The sequence below is a fragment of the Glycine max genome, chromosome 5 (assembly GCF_000004515.6).
Source record: "Glycine max cultivar Williams 82 chromosome 5, Glycine_max_v4.0, whole genome shotgun sequence".
NCBI lineage: Eukaryota > Viridiplantae > Streptophyta > Magnoliopsida > Fabales > Fabaceae > Glycine > Glycine max.
This window is the reverse complement of record NC_038241.2, coordinates 33,085,020-33,100,607: the sequence shown is the minus strand read 5'-3', so window position 1 is coordinate 33,100,607 and position 15,588 is coordinate 33,085,020. Positions and strand designations below refer to the sequence as shown.

The following is a 15,588-nucleotide window of genomic DNA, read 5'->3' as shown; positions in this document are numbered from 1 at the left end:
ATATATAAAACTTAGTCTTATTCAAAATTGGTAAAACTCAAATCCAAAGAGTTCCCTCCTAAAAAATAATCAATATGAGTTCATATTCTTCTAAATTAAATTAAAAAAATATTTTTTGAACAACAAATCCTAAATACTAAACCAAGACATATATATATATATATATATATATATATATATATATATACCCTTTAACTTTAGTTAGCACCATCATCTCTATCATTTGGAATGCAACCAAGCTAAAAAATTACTACAACTAATTGCTTTTCCTTATCACATTTTCTGACGTATAGTGTGATTTTATATATTTTTACATAAGAGAAATAATTTCTACAAAAAAAATGTTCGATAAAATAAGTAGAGAACGTGTATTAATAATTTCTACATAAGAAATAAAGAAATATATTAGATATAATAAGTGATGCAAGAAAGATGGATAAAAATAATTACGTAAATATCATTCTATAAATTTATTATTCATTATATAAATAGCATTACCATTGTTGAAACTTGAAAGTGGGTCCATCGTTTACAACTAAAGAAAGACACCCTAGCGTAAAATATTTAACCATCGACGTCTACTTCAATTAACATGAAGATGTAGTTCCATCTCAACGGATTTCCGTCTCAAATAAAATTCTTAATAACGTGCTACTAACCATTGGAATCTGCAGAATATCTCGTTTAGTTGGGCACAATCCCTCAAAAGCGATGTATTTTTTTAATGGAAACAATGCATGCCACAAGAACGTTTATATATACATAATTTTACTAAACAAATCGTAATACAAAACTTTATTATTATAACGTGATTTGTCACTTTTTGCTTCAGAAAAATACTTTGTACAAAACATTAAGACAATAACATAAGTTGCCAATACCATACATAAAACTCTTTAATGAATCATAATGATGAAAATTGAGAGATATTTAGTTCCATGATAAAGAGTGTGTTTGTGTGGGAATTTGACCAAACGCAATTGTTGTTCCAGTGAAAACTTTTCTCGCGTGTTTGGCCTTTTGTGTCTCAGAAAGCTAATTTTCTCCATTTAACGTGGTTTGGACCCATTTTCAAACGCACTCACAGTGAGTCCGTTTCTGTAGAAGTCCTTCCAGCAGGCCACCCCTCCCCCAAAGAAAAATTTAAGAAACAAAAAGAGAAAGAAAAAAAGAAAAAGAAAAAACAAGTCACATATTTTATTCTTATGTCAGCCAAAAACTTGACTAGCTGTAGATGGGGCAATAATAACTAGCTATTCATCACATTTCCTAGCTAATTGCCTGTTTTGTTATGGACCACATTCCCACTTGCACTCATCTTCAGCAATTTAAATTAGGTAATAAACATTAAGATATCCTTTAAAATCTACTCAACAAACAGAAGAATTCAAATCTGCAAGAAGGGTAGACCCATGTTTTATACTAGCTTTCTCTATCTCTCTCCCACTGGGACATAAATGTTCCTATATTTCAAAAAATATATATATGATATGATGAGCAATGCAGCCAAAGGTGCATCATCTTTTACGTCACATGAAAGCCTTTCCTACCTCTTCAAGCTGCACAAGCCTTTCTCTTTCCCAGAATGATTTTTTTCCATTTCTTGTTATTATTACTCCTTTTGGACTTTCTATATAATGCTTTCTATATATGTTTCCAATAATACCACGTACACTACTCATGTGCCAGGAAAAGGAGCAGCAGTGACCACCTAGCAATAGTACTCTCACCTTCTCTCAATCATTTTTCATTTGTCAACTTTTATAGACCTCGATTTGTGTATGCAAATTTCTTTAGGACATGTGGCCTACATTAGTGGCTAATAAGATATTCAAGAAGAGACTTGGAAGCAGCAATTTTATAGCAGATTTTCCTAGTTATAAAGAACCCTTGCTGGGTATTGTAGACATTGATCAGAACTCAAAAACCATTCTTAATGATCACAAGGACACACACAAATACAAGTAAGAACACATATATCCTCTTCTTCTAGTACTTTTCTATCTTATGTATCATCATATATAGAAAAGTTGTAGATGGCTGAAGTATGTGCCTGATCATTGATCAAGTTCAATTCTATTCTTGGTTGATTCTGCTTTCTATGGTTTTGTTCTTCTCTATATTTTTTTTTCTTTCAATTTTTCTGATATTGTGTTTTTTACTTCATGTTAAGGGTATTTGTTAGTACATGGAACGTAGGTGGGATTGCACCGGATGAAGATTTGAATATAGATGATTTGTTTGAGACATTCAACAACTCTTGTGACATCTATATACTAGGGTATTGTCAGAACTGCTTCAGGTTTTCTAGCATATATAAAAAAACACGTTTTGAAATGTGTATAAAGAAACTGAAGCTTTGATCTGACAATAATATTTTTATGCTTATTTTTACTGTTTTCCAATCCAGGTTTCAAGAAATAGTGCCTCTAAGAGCATCAAATGTATTGGGCTCCGAAAACAATGAGATTTCTATGAAATGGAATTCAAAAATCAGGGAAGCCTTGAACAAGAAAACACATCAAAGGGGCAAAGATGCTAAAAAACAGGAGCTAAAGAAAAATTTTCCCAATAAGAAAGAAAATCCAGCTAAGTGCTGTGAAGCCCCACATGATTTCCAATGTATCATTAGCAAGCAAATGGTTGGATTATTCATATCTGTATGGATTAGAAGAGATCTTTGTCCATTCATTCGGCATCCAAGCGTGTCATGTGTAGGCTGTGGCATAATGGGCTGCTTAGGAAACAAGGTGACCTAACAAACCCCACTCAATTGATGTTACTTTTGCACCTGATCGAATATTCGTATTTGTTTTGTACTATACACTCATACAAATCATTACTGTAAACATCAATTTTCTATAAAGCACCTAAGGTACTCTTGGTAAAGAGCCATGTTAAGTAAAAGTTTATCACATAAGAGTTTTTTCATAAGCTTCATTCTGAAGCTTATCAAAATAAACTTTAAAATTATTTTGTTATAGAAAATTAGAAATGAGCTGAAAATCCATATAGAAAAGTCATAAACACCTTATGCATAAACTCTTCTATATGTCTTAATTAGTCTAAAGCTGATCGCATCAGAATTGGCTATCTACAAATCCTAATTGGGTTTTTTTTTTCTTTCTGTTTTACAACTCCAATTAATTTTGCAGGGTTCTGTATCAGTGAGATTTCAGTTACATGAAACAAGCTTCTGCTTTGTGTGCAGCCATCTAGCTTCAGGGGGCAGCGAAGGTGATGAAAAGTACAGGAACTCTAATGTTGCTGAAATTTTTTCTCGGACAAGTTTTCCTAGAGGCCCTTTGCTTGATTTGCCTAGAACCATTCTTGATCATGAGTAAGTGAAGTTTGAAACCGTCCAAACTGATTCTTAATAATTTTTGCTCCCTTGCTTTTTGTTTAATAATTATGGTCCTTTTCCAAAAAAATCATGTAAACAAGGTGCAAATATTAAATACATTATGTTTCGTTTGGTTTGTTGGTTCTTGAAATAAATAATTTGCTTAATGAAATGAATATGCCACCAAAACATTAATATATTATTCTTCGGTGGTTTAACATTTTAAACTGAACTGCACCCACATAGTTAATTAACTTTGAGAATTTATGAAGAAATTGTTCTGATATATATAGTGGTTCCGTGAGTAAACAAAAGTTGTCAAAAAAGCCAAACAGAACAAAACACGGTAAAGAGATATATACTTGCACTGGTAACCGTAAATGCTCCCTCCATTTCTTTTCATCTGTTCATTTAGGAAATAAATTTTTTGTTTCTATTTATCTAATCAATTAAAAATTTAATTATCATAATATGAATTACTGGCTTTTCAATTATATCTTTATCTATATTTAATTTTTAAATACTTTACATACGCACTTATCATAAATGAGAGAGCTTTATTTTTCTTAATCAAAGGAGATTGTATAAGAAAGTTAAAATTAATGTTAATATAAATAAGTATATTATTACATTCATCCTCTTGGGTTGAAAGATTTTTTTTTTAAAAGAATATATTCAAATGACAGTAACAACTAAACTCATATTGACCACTGAACCATCAAATTAATGAAATATACTATCTCCCAACTTGCATATAATTGGTTGTACTTCGAATGATATACATGTATTATTTTAGACACCTAATCACTGCTGGTCTTGTGCAGTCATGTAATATTTCTTGGAGATCTAAATTACAGAATTTCTCTACCAGAAGAAACGACACGCTTGCTTGTTGAAAAAAGAGACTGGGATTCCTTATTAGAAAATGATCAGGTACGTATGATTAAAGATTTAAAAATCTTGTTGAATTGAATCCTTTAAAAAAAAAAAATCTTTGAATTTGTTTGCATCATATTTATCTCTAAGAATCTAACTAAATTATGTTCAATGAAAACGAAGCTAATAATGGAGCTAATGACTGGAAACATGTTAAGAGGATGGAATGAAGGAGCAATTAAATTTGGACCTACCTACAAATATTGTCCAAATTCAGACATTTACTATGGATGTTGCTATCATGGCAAAAAGGCAGAAAAGAGAAGAGCACCAGCATGGTAAGAGACAATATAAAATCCATAATTAGATATGGTCACGTTCAAAAACATTTACATTTCACTGTAGAATACTTATTATTAAATTCTTGTTGGTTCTTAATTTAGGTGTGATCGAATAGTATGGTATGGTGAGGGTCTAAAGCAACTTCAGTACACTAGAATTGAATCAAAACTGTCAGATCATAGACCTGTTAAGGCTATGTTTATGGCAGAAGTCATGGTTTTACCAGAGCTGATGAAAAACTTGCAAAGCTTATTCCTATCAGAAAGATACGAGCAAATTAAAACTCCCCTTGAAGTTTCCACCACTGATGATTTTGTAAATAGAAAACGATCAAGCTTCCGATTGTGAATTATTTGTGTGATTCAAGCTAGGCTTTAAATCGCGATATGATTGTGATCAATGTTGCAATTTTATCACAATCTTTTGTATTGGAGAAAAATTGCATAAAAATGTGGCCGGTGCGATCGCAATTACAATTAGAGACTCCAACAACCGTGACATTGCCATCATCAATATTGTGGTTGCACGTGGTTTTTTAAAAAACTGTGATATATGTACATAAATGTTCAATTTTACATTCGGAAAAAAGAAAAAAGAGCTAGGAGTTCAGAGGAAGGAAATTGAGAAACTTCTAGGAGATGAGATGAGATATTATATGTTTTTGTTGCTGATGAGTACACAGTGAAGTTGGTTGTTTTTTAATTATTATCAAGTATATATGTTATGTGACAGAACATGGAAATATGTCAAAACCTATTGGAAAAAAAAAAACTATAATCCAAATTAATAAATCAAGCTTTTTTTGTAGATTGCTACCTGAGAATCAATTAAATTATAGAACAACTACGCATCCAAAATGGCAAAATAATATGACAATTATTGAGCTAGTTAAGGCCCTCAATATTGTTATCTTTGAAAGGAAGTGGGAACATCACCTCTTATCCTCCTTGCATGAAAGAACATAGTATAGCCAGCAACTTTTAGTTGATCTCATATAACTTTAAAATTTATTTCCTTAAAAATTATGTATCGATAATAAAACTTCTTCATTTGATTCTTTCAACAACAAAAAAAGATTTCTTCATTTGATAAATAATATTATATATATTTTTATCGATTTCATTTGATTTTAAATTTATATATTTTTTATACATATTTGAAATATATTTTATAAGATATACTTTAATTTTAGTTTTATTTTTATTTAATTTAATAATTTAACTACACAAAATGCTGTTAAAATTGATATTTTATATTTCCAAACAACCTTTCAGAATATATTTAAAATTGTAAATTCTAACTTGCATTAGTAATTGACTAATTGTTTAAGGGCATCGAACATGGGACTTTCATTATTAATGTAACGTTGTAATCAATTAAGTTAATAAGTCAATTATATTATAAAATAAATAATGCTATTATATATATCACTAAAATTTTTAATATATATTTAATGCGCATGTAAATTTAAATAATAATTTTTGTGACAATTAATTTTGATATAACTCATACGAATTATTTAATTAGTATATTTTTTTATAAATAAAAAATATTTACTAATAAAAAATATCCTTTTACAAAAGAGTAAAATGAAAAAAATACAAAATTACTGGGATGCGCTTAGCAGTGCCCATTGTTTAAGAAATGTTGAAAAGGAGTCCATGGATGTTGGAGTGTGTTTAAGAATTGGGCTAGGCCTGGGCCTCTTACCTAAAGTTTCTTATAAAATTTGTTTTGTTATAAAAATAAAAAAAAAACCAACAACTACAGCGGTTTCTTGTTTCTGCAATGTGCTTCATCAAATATGAAAATATCAAACATTTGGGAGAGTCTGATATTACTGTATCAAATTATATGAATTTTTAATTAAAAATAATCACTTTTATTAGTTTTTTAATAATACAAAATTGACAAACAAGCGATTATTTTCTCTTAAAATAAACCAATTCAAGTCATACAAGTATATATACAATTTGGAACATTGCTATTTGTTTCTCTATTTTTTGTTCCGGGAATTCTGTACCTACACACCTGACTTTGCACCAATAGAAATTATTTATGGGATTTATCTTTACTTTTAGGAAATTACAAGTTATGATTAGATATGTACAAGTGGATTTCTTATTTTCGGATGTTCAAGTTAACTGGAGGAAATTATTTTCTTAGGCAGGGATTTCAATGAATGTTTTTTTATTTATCAGAAAATAACTTGTGTATATTTTTTTGAAAAGGCAAAATATATTAAAACCATCAAAACTGGTACAAGGAGTACCAGATTAACTGAAAGTCATACAAAAACATTTACATGAAAATAAAACGTCACAAGCTCTCTAACTTCCCAAGTGTATGGCACTAATAATTAACATTAACGAATGAAGCTATGCCAAAAGATAATCCCGCTCAAAATCTAACACCTGCAGCATCCCCACAAAATTAGAAATACATTACAATTGCTGCACTATATAAATGACTGATTTCCAACCCAACAATGCCACTTAACGTCGATCAATACACGAGATGGGATTAGAAATCCACGAATTCAACGAGTAAACAAACCCTCTTTTGCGGATCCTTAGCCATTTCCATGCTAGATACTGTGCATGAACAAATATATAACTTGTATATTAATAATATGGCACAAGGGGATTTCAATGAATGTTAGTAGAGATAGGGCAATTTGTTGGTGCTTCGAAGACATAAACTAGGACAAGCTATTTTTTTTATTTCTTTGTAGCTTATGATTTTAAAATTATGAAAACTTGTTTAAAAAATACCTCATCACTTATAAGACTGAAAGTTCAAGATTGCAAATTACTTTCTTTATGATAAAAAAGCTGATAAAGGGGTTTGTAAGTGTAAGGATTGCGAGGTGATTCTGCAAAAACAGAGTTTTTTATCCTTGATGTTTTCTTAGAAAGGCATAAACAAGAAAATCCAGCAAGTTACCAATCTAAGGATCAGGTGGTGGTAACTTAAGGGAGATAAACTTCTTACTTTTAAGTGGAAATTTTTGAAGGAAAATTGAAAAACTTGATCCTTCATCTTCCTACAATGATTATCAATGGTCCTTCATCTTCCTACAAAGATATGACACTCCTCAAAAAATTGAAAAACTTGATCCTTCATCTTCCTACAATGATTATCAATGGTCCTTCATCTTCCTACAAAGATATGACACTCCTCAAAAAATTGAAAAACTTGATCCTTCATCTTCAATGGGTACAGACAACCACATTTTCCTACAATGATTATCAATGAAGCTAACCAAATATTGAGCACCAACAAGGAACCTTTCAGACTCCAAGATTTAGTTTCATCTAGCTTTTTCCATCTTGAATTACATTGAACAATAACTCCCCTTATAACCATATGAGTAATACCATTGTTAAGGAAAATAAGGGGGTTAAAATATTGAGGCATCTCTATTTTTTTATGACTTTTGAGGACATCTCTATAAAAAAAAAACTAGGAGTAAAGTATACAAATAAACTTATTATTATATTCAACTTAAAATTTAATTAAAGACATCATGTGTGTATGTATAAATTTTTTTCTCTTACTTATATATTACTTAATTTTCTTATTCATATCTAATGAGTGACTACCTCACACTAACCGAAAACCAACTAACCGAAAACCAAACAGAGCATAAGATGTATACGTTATATTCTTAAAAAAAAATGTATATGTTATTAGGTATATCCAACAACTGCTAGTAACTCTTGTGCTGGTTTATTTTTAATTGGATTAATTATTATTTAATTTATGTATAATTTTGGTTCTTTTAATTTTAATTGTTTATATATTTAGCCTATACAAATTCTCAACTATTCAAACTAATTTCCTTCCTCCTAAAGTTCCATTTAATAATCAACAGAATATAACACGGGGATACGAGATATATACTTGAAAAGTAAAAAATATAATTTAAATAAAAATGAAAATACCTTTAATCACATTTTATTATTTTCATCCAAAGAACATACATAGAACAACAAATATACGAGTAATATCCTGCTAAAAGGAAAAGAAACCTTGAAAAGCACATCCACAAGTGTCTTTAAAGGTTTGTCCAAAGGTGAGACTAACAGGGACTTGGTGTAACTTTTTAAAAGATAAACTAAAAACAACGAAGAATTTGGAATGGTGCATGATGAGGATGATGATGGAGCTTGAGGCACACTACCTTCTCATAGCAACCAAAGGAGAAGCCCTCATGAATCCCCCACAAAATAAACCAAAACAATTCTTAAATATCAAAAGATATATGTAATGATATATAGAAATATGATTTCATGATAAGAATGAAAGGAATTAGAGTTTCTTCAAGACATCCTTCATCAAGCTAGGGTTGGCAGTATGAAATTCAATCAACTCATTAAGTGTAATGTGTCCATCACCGTCTTTATCAATCTCTGCCATTCGACGCTCAACTTCCTCCTGTGAAGTTAAGCCTAGCACTTTGAGAGCATCTGCAAACTCAGACAAGGAGATATTGCCATCGCCATTCACATCAAAGCGCTTGAAAACGCGTTCACACTCTTCCCTTTCACTACCCATAATTTTTTTCACCAGAAGAATTGAATGTCATGTACTGAATTAATATTGAAATGAGTGAGATATTTATTTAAGAAGTAAAAAAAACTAAAAACAAAAACAAAGTTGCCTCTAGCTAGAGACTCGGTCTTGATGCTATATGATCGGATAACCTTTGGAGTTTTACGGCATGCAAGCCATTCGCAGGAATTTGTATAACCATATTGATTTCTTGTCTCCAACTTTTCTTTCGGGTTTCTGTGACCAACTATTATTGCTCGAGATTCATGGACTTTCTTTGGCATACTTCATAATTAACCAATTTTAGTTTTGTATGATTTTTTATTATTTTTTTTGTGACTAGTTGTACATATATGAACACATGCAAATTTGGAATATTAATTCTTTTGTGTGTTAGCGACCTATATGCACGGAGGCTAAGGCCAGTTTTTAGAATTTTGAAGGTGATAGGTACAGATCTAGATCACTAATTCATAATGGAGTAGCTTGAAATTGAATAGATTGATTGGATATGATATAGCTCTATTGAGGAAAATGAGAAAACCATTAGTTAAGAGAGAAAAATGAAGAAAATTAAGTGAAAAGAGGTCTACTTAGAATATTAGGAGAAATATTTTTTTTGATATCCTTCGAGTGTATCTGGCAATTAAGAGATGAAAACTAGTATTTTAAAATCAAACCGGTCATTAACTTGATATCAAGACATTGGTTGAAGATTTAATGATTGAATTGAGATTGAACCAGTATTAATAACATAATATTAATTAAATGATAATATTAAAGGAAAATATGATCATAACTTTAAAATACTAAAAACTAATTAAAACTGAAACACACTTTCATAGGTTCTTAACATTTAAAGTGTATAAAAAAATTCAAATCACTTACACGTTAAAGTTTCAACAATACACATAAACATATTAATAATAATAGAAGTGAGAATATGAATATAACTACTGGGCCATGAACACACATAGGTTCAACTCGTTTTCACGTTGAACGAGTAATGGTTCAGTGTGATGAAAACGATGACGAAGCAACAATGTCAATGTCCATGGACCCTCGCGTGAGGCACGCACGAGCCATAACATCACACGCCAAAGACCGCGCAGTGTGGAACAACCTCATAACCCACTACTCCAAATCCAACCTCTCATCCTACGCTGTCTCCCTGTTTCACAGACTCCCTTTTCCTCCCAACGTTGTCTCATGGACCGCATTAATCTCCGCGCACTCCAACACCCTCCTCTCCCTCCGCCACTTCCTCGCCATGCTCCGCCACAACACTCTCCCCAACCACCGCACCCTTGCCTCCCTCTTCGCCACCTGCGCCGCCCTCACTGCCGTCTCTTTTGCCCTCTCTCTCCACTCCCTCGCCCTCAAACTCGCCCTCGCCCACCACCCCTTCCCCGCCTCCTCCCTCCTCTCCGTCTACGCCAAGCTCCGCATGCCCCACAATGCACGCAAGGTGTTCGACGAAATTCCCCAACCAGACAACGTTTGTTTCTCCGCCTTGGTAGTTGCACTCGCCCAGAATTCCCGCTCCGTCGACGCTTTATCGGTCTTTTCTGACATGAGGTGTCGCGGTTTTGCGTCAACTGTTCACGGTGTTTCTGGTGGTTTGCGTGCTGCGGCTCAGCTCGCTGCGTTGGAGCAATGTAGAATGATGCATGCACATGCAATTATTGCTGGGTTGGATTCGAATGTGGTGGTGGGTAGTGCTGTCGTTGATGGATATGGTAAAGCGGGTGTTGTTGACGATGCAAGGAGGGTTTTTGAGGATAGTTTGGATGATATGAATATTGCGGGGTGGAATGCAATGATGGCTGGTTATGCACAGCATGGGGATTATCAATCTGCTTTTGAACTGTTTGAGTCTTTGGAAGGTTTTGGACTTGTGCCTGATGAGTATACTTTTTTGGCGATATTGACTGCTTTGTGTAATGCTGGGATGTTTCTGGAGATTTATCGGTGGTTTACGAGGATGAGAGTGGATTATGGTTTGGAACCGAGTTTGGAGCATTATACGTGTTTGGTGGGTGCAATGGCACGTGCTGGAGAATTGGAGCGTGCGGAGAGGGTTGTGTTGACAATGCCGTTTGAACCGGATGCTGCAGTTTGGCGAGCTTTGCTATCAGTTTGTGCGTATCGTGGTGAGGCTGACAAGGCTTGGTGTATGGCGAAGAGGGTGTTGGAGCTGGAGCCACATGATGATTATGCTTATGTTAGTGTTGCTAATGTGTTATCAAGTGCAGGGAGGTGGGATGATGTTGCGGAATTGAGGAAGATGATGAAGGATAGGAGGGTGAAGAAAAAAGGTGGGAGGAGTTGGATTGAAGTGCAGGGAGAAGTTCATGTTTTTGTGGCGGGGGATTGGAAGCATGAGAGGTCCAAGGAAATTTATCAGAAGTTGGCAGAGCTTATGGGGGATATTGAAAAATTAGGGTACGTTCCTGTTTGGGATGAGGTGTTGCATAATGTTGGGGAGGAAAAGAGAAAGGAGTCTCTTTGGTATCACAGTGAGAAGTTAGCTGTTGCGTTTGGAGTGTTGTGTGGATCTGCACCACCAGGGAAGCCGTTAAGGATTGTGAAGAATTTGAGGATTTGTAAGGATTGCCACGAGGCTTTTAAGTATATGACAAGAGTTTTAGAAAGGGAAATAATTGTGAGGGATGTCAACAGATATCACAGATTTGTGAATGGTAACTGTACTTGTAGAGACATATGGTAGCATATACATGTTTGAGGCTTGTTTCTAATGATAAGTGATGCTGAGAAAGAAAACTGATTTTTCCCCATTACGGTAAGTCTTTTTCTTACTGGACTTTCTGTATTTTGCTTTCATGTTTTTGTTTCCATTTTGACTTCTTTTGAGTTAGATCAAGTTTAAGATATTTCATTGCAACCTTTCTAGTGAATTCAGATAGGTGAACCGTGACTCTGAAAATTTTAGTATCCAAATTTCTCTTGCAAACAAGGAGATGTATGTGGAAATTGTGTTATTCCCACAGTTAGTTTGTTGTTTTCTTATGGTTATTGCATGAGATGCAGATGCAGCTAAGGTGGCTGAGTGGGCGGAACTCCACTTAATCCACTTGACATTTGATGTTTGAATAACATTCTGAAACTGTCGAGGTGTCTAGGTTAGTACACTTTCTGTCTATTGTATCTGAAAGATTGCTTGTGTGAGACATGCTATATAAATCCCGAGCTTGTTCTATTTCTTGACTGAGCAATATATTAAATAGGGCCAACGATTGCTATACATAGTTTAGAGTCCTACCTATGGAAAACAATTATGTAAAATCACAAATGCAAAATTATTTATGGGTTGTCTCAATGTACTCCCATTGAAAAGTTCAATTGCCAATTAGGAAAGCAAAGTTGATGGAAAAAGAGGGATGTGAGGACCCAGGAGGTAGGTATACAAAAAAATAAAAAAGCCTCATCTAGTTATCTGTTTAAAAAGGCAAGGAAAATTTATAGTTTCTTTATATTGTTTTCTTTCTTTGACTTTGAAGCCACTTAATTCATGAATTGCTAAATTCTATCCGGTGAATTGATGCTTCCATCTCAATAATCATTGGTAAATTAATGCATTGTCATTTTATCAGTGATATTTGGTTTTTGGGTGGTCCTAAGTAAGTAGTATTGTTAAAATATAATGAATTTTTTGTAGAAGTAGAAACGTAGGATTAATTGGGTCAGGGTTTTGCATCCATCGATATATTTCCACCTTCATTTAGCCTTAAGGAACCTATTTGTACACTGTACAGTCACAATGTAAATACTGTCCAAGTGAGTTTTGCATCCAACACTTGAGTCGTTACAACAACCTAAATAAGGAGCCATTTTTAAGGAAGCTAGTTAAGGAACATGGTTTGGTAGGATTTAACAAATAAAATGTTCTCCATGGTTAACTCCGCCCAAAAGACTCTTGCCTCCAAAGTGAAAAAGTAGATCCAGTTAGAGGTCAAGTTAATAGGACTCAGATGTAACCACATTACTATTCTAAAAGAAATGCTAGGAACACACTTTTTATTATTACTTGAAATTTATTGAAAATTACAAAAAATTATAGGTCACACTTCTTATTCAATGAGTTTTACTCTTAATTTTATTGATTTCTGTAAATTCTAATCAATAATAAAGAGTGTATTTTCAACACTTTTACTCTATAATTTAATTATGGATCAGAGTTGAGTTTGCGTTTAGGAAGTATATCTATATCTGTATCCTAAGCCCACCCAACTCCACCATTTACATTTTGGGGAAAAACTTACCTGACCTTAGGACAAATTAAGTATTTCCTGTCAAATTTGGGGTCGGTAGGGGCCAGTGCCCTGTACCCACAGCTGCATATATGGGTTTTCTTTAGCCCTGTCTATTCGGGGACAAAATATTTGATATTTTCTTCATCCAAAATGCTAATTACACCTTTGGCAGTTTTTAATGTGAATAAGAAAAAATTCAATGTGTTCTTATTAAGCTTTATTCTATAAGAAACCAAACACACTCTAAGTCTAAGGTTGAATGCCATTTAAGCTATTACAATTCACAAATAATCCAATGTCATAGTAGCGTCAATCAACTTGTTTTTAGGTAAATCAGGATGAATATATATAAAACTGAAAATGGGGAAAAATCAAAAGCACCCTGTATTTTCAATTTTATTAGAACTTCGTCTTACTTTTTTTCCTTGTTTCCAGTTTTAATCACTTGAAAGACTGCATGAATTCATGCATCAAATACAGAGATGGGGGAGAATGAAGTGGCAAAATCGCATGTTTTTGGCATCAGTGAGGAAATGCTTAGAGGAAGAAGGTTGAGGCTGCCATTGTCAAAACACGCCCTCATAACACTTTTAACAGCTGAAGTGAGGATTTCAACACCACTAGCTGCCCTTGGGGAACGTATTATTCATTGATTGGAAAATTCAACAGCTTATACAAAATTCAAAAATCACTTCTTGCTTAGCATAAATAATTGATTGTGTTGGCTTCAAAGGGTAAAGTTATTGAAAGATACAGTATATATGATTGATATTCTGTCATAGTTGTTAATGCAGATTACTACCATAAAATTTCCAAAAGGGATAATTACAATCTGTTGAGGTTAGCGGTAAATACACCTAACCCTACTTGATTAAAATGTTATACATATCTTCCTTATCTTATATATTATTCATTTCCGTTATTTAAAAATAAAATAAAAAATCACAAGTGTGTGCACGTTTATCCGTCTAATTTGATGGTTTTGAATCAGTTCAAACGATCAGTTACTTTGGCAGTATCGGTTATATAAAGAACTAACATTGAAATCCATGCACTGCCGAATTCTAAAGAAAAAATAGTAAAAAATAAAAATAAATTGAGTAATTGAATAAAATAAATACAAAAATTCAAAAAATTGTACAATCAACACATGATGGTGGTTTGACAGTTTTAATAATATTATTGATTATATAACTAGTTATATTATATCTAAAATCAGTTATATAATCGGTTGTTGGATAAATAATTGTTTGTTTAACCAGTTCTAGAAAATAAATAAATTTCAAAACAGATTTTATACTATTTTATATATTTTCTAATGGAGTTGTTTAGTCATGGGTTAAGCTGGAAAAAAAAAAACTTTCTAAGATGGTTATAGCAAAATTTCAACTATATCAGTAACTTAGCTATTTGTTTTCTTTGTTTAGAATCAAAATATTTTGAATTGTGTTTTATTGCTTACAGGTTAGAGTCATGCTTGGTGATTCTTCTTTACATTAGCAACAAAATAAGATATGATAATAAAGCTACTATATTGCCGATCCGTGATTCCAATTAAAATATCCACATGTCAAATAAATTACTCATCCGATATTGAGCATAAAGTATATGCATGCATATTTCTAATCATAAGCATCTGCTATCCAAAATAATATATAAAAATTTATAGTAATATAAATGATATTAATTGGGCTATATCAGCCAAATTGTCAATATATATATCTAGAGCAATCTAGGTCCTTTTGATAGCATCTCTAAAAGTTATATCTGATTTCTTCTCACCTTAATCAGACTATCTTCCCTCATATCCATCTTGTGCAATAGGTTTCTACTTTCTATTAGTCTTCTCCTAAATACATTGACTAAACTAGAGTTTATTGTATCTTTTTTATTATTATTTTAAAAAAAAGATAATATAGCAATTGACTATAAATAACTTTTCCAATTGTCTTTGATCTTACTTGCAAGTGAGATGATATACTGATTTAAAAAATACTACTACTATATTATATAGTAGCTGGCAATTCATATGTCTTGATGGTATTATTTGGATCATGAGCATTTATAAATGACAATTGATTAATATATGTATGCATTGACGCAGCTGTGACGTTAGCCGAGTTATTGTGATCTTGAGGTACGTCATCATTGCTCATTGCTTTGCTGATTGTATTTTAAGCTTTTCCGGTTCAATAT

At 32.6% G+C, this 15,588-nt stretch overlaps 3 protein-coding genes across 5 annotated transcripts; 2 read left to right on the top strand and 1 right to left on the bottom strand.

The window, feature by feature from the left end:
• The first annotated feature begins 1,398 nt into the window (after positions 1-1,398).
• Positions 1,399-5,273, top strand: LOC100818069 (type IV inositol polyphosphate 5-phosphatase 9). 2 transcript variants are annotated; one of them, XM_041015476.1, is made up of 7 exons: positions 1,399-1,964; positions 2,174-2,302; positions 2,411-2,750; positions 3,156-3,340; positions 4,168-4,276; positions 4,403-4,557; positions 4,663-5,273. In XM_041015476.1, the coding sequence occupies exons 1-7, from the start codon at positions 1,801-1,803 to the stop codon at positions 4,907-4,909; spliced, it is 1,329 nt and encodes a 442-aa protein (XP_040871410.1). In that variant the 5' UTR covers positions 1,399-1,800; the 3' UTR covers positions 4,910-5,273. The 2 variants fall into 2 exon arrangements, with proteins under 2 accessions (XP_040871410.1, XP_003524847.1); XM_003524799.5 differs by having other exon boundaries at positions 1,424-1,964; positions 2,174-2,281.
• Positions 5,274-8,507: 3,234 nt separating this feature from the next.
• LOC100306123 (polcalcin Phl p 7) lies at positions 8,508-9,154 on the bottom strand. Its single transcript, XM_003524798.4, has one exon. The coding sequence runs from the start codon at positions 9,119-9,121 to the stop codon at positions 8,876-8,878; it is 246 nt and encodes an 81-aa protein (XP_003524846.1). The 5' UTR covers positions 9,122-9,154; the 3' UTR covers positions 8,508-8,875.
• A 908-nt stretch (positions 9,155-10,062) lies between these two features.
• Positions 10,063-14,289, top strand: LOC100808258 (pentatricopeptide repeat-containing protein At4g33170). Of its 2 annotated transcripts, XM_006580026.4 has the most exons (3): positions 10,063-11,921; positions 12,170-12,261; positions 13,828-14,289. In XM_006580026.4, the coding sequence occupies exon 1, from the start codon at positions 10,125-10,127 to the stop codon at positions 11,847-11,849; it is 1,725 nt and encodes a 574-aa protein (XP_006580089.1). In that variant the 5' UTR covers positions 10,063-10,124; the 3' UTR covers positions 11,850-11,921; positions 12,170-12,261; positions 13,828-14,289. The 2 variants fall into 2 exon arrangements, with proteins under 2 accessions (XP_006580089.1, XP_006580090.1); XM_006580027.4 differs by lacking the exon at positions 12,170-12,261.
• Positions 14,290-15,588: the final 1,299 nt, after the last annotated feature.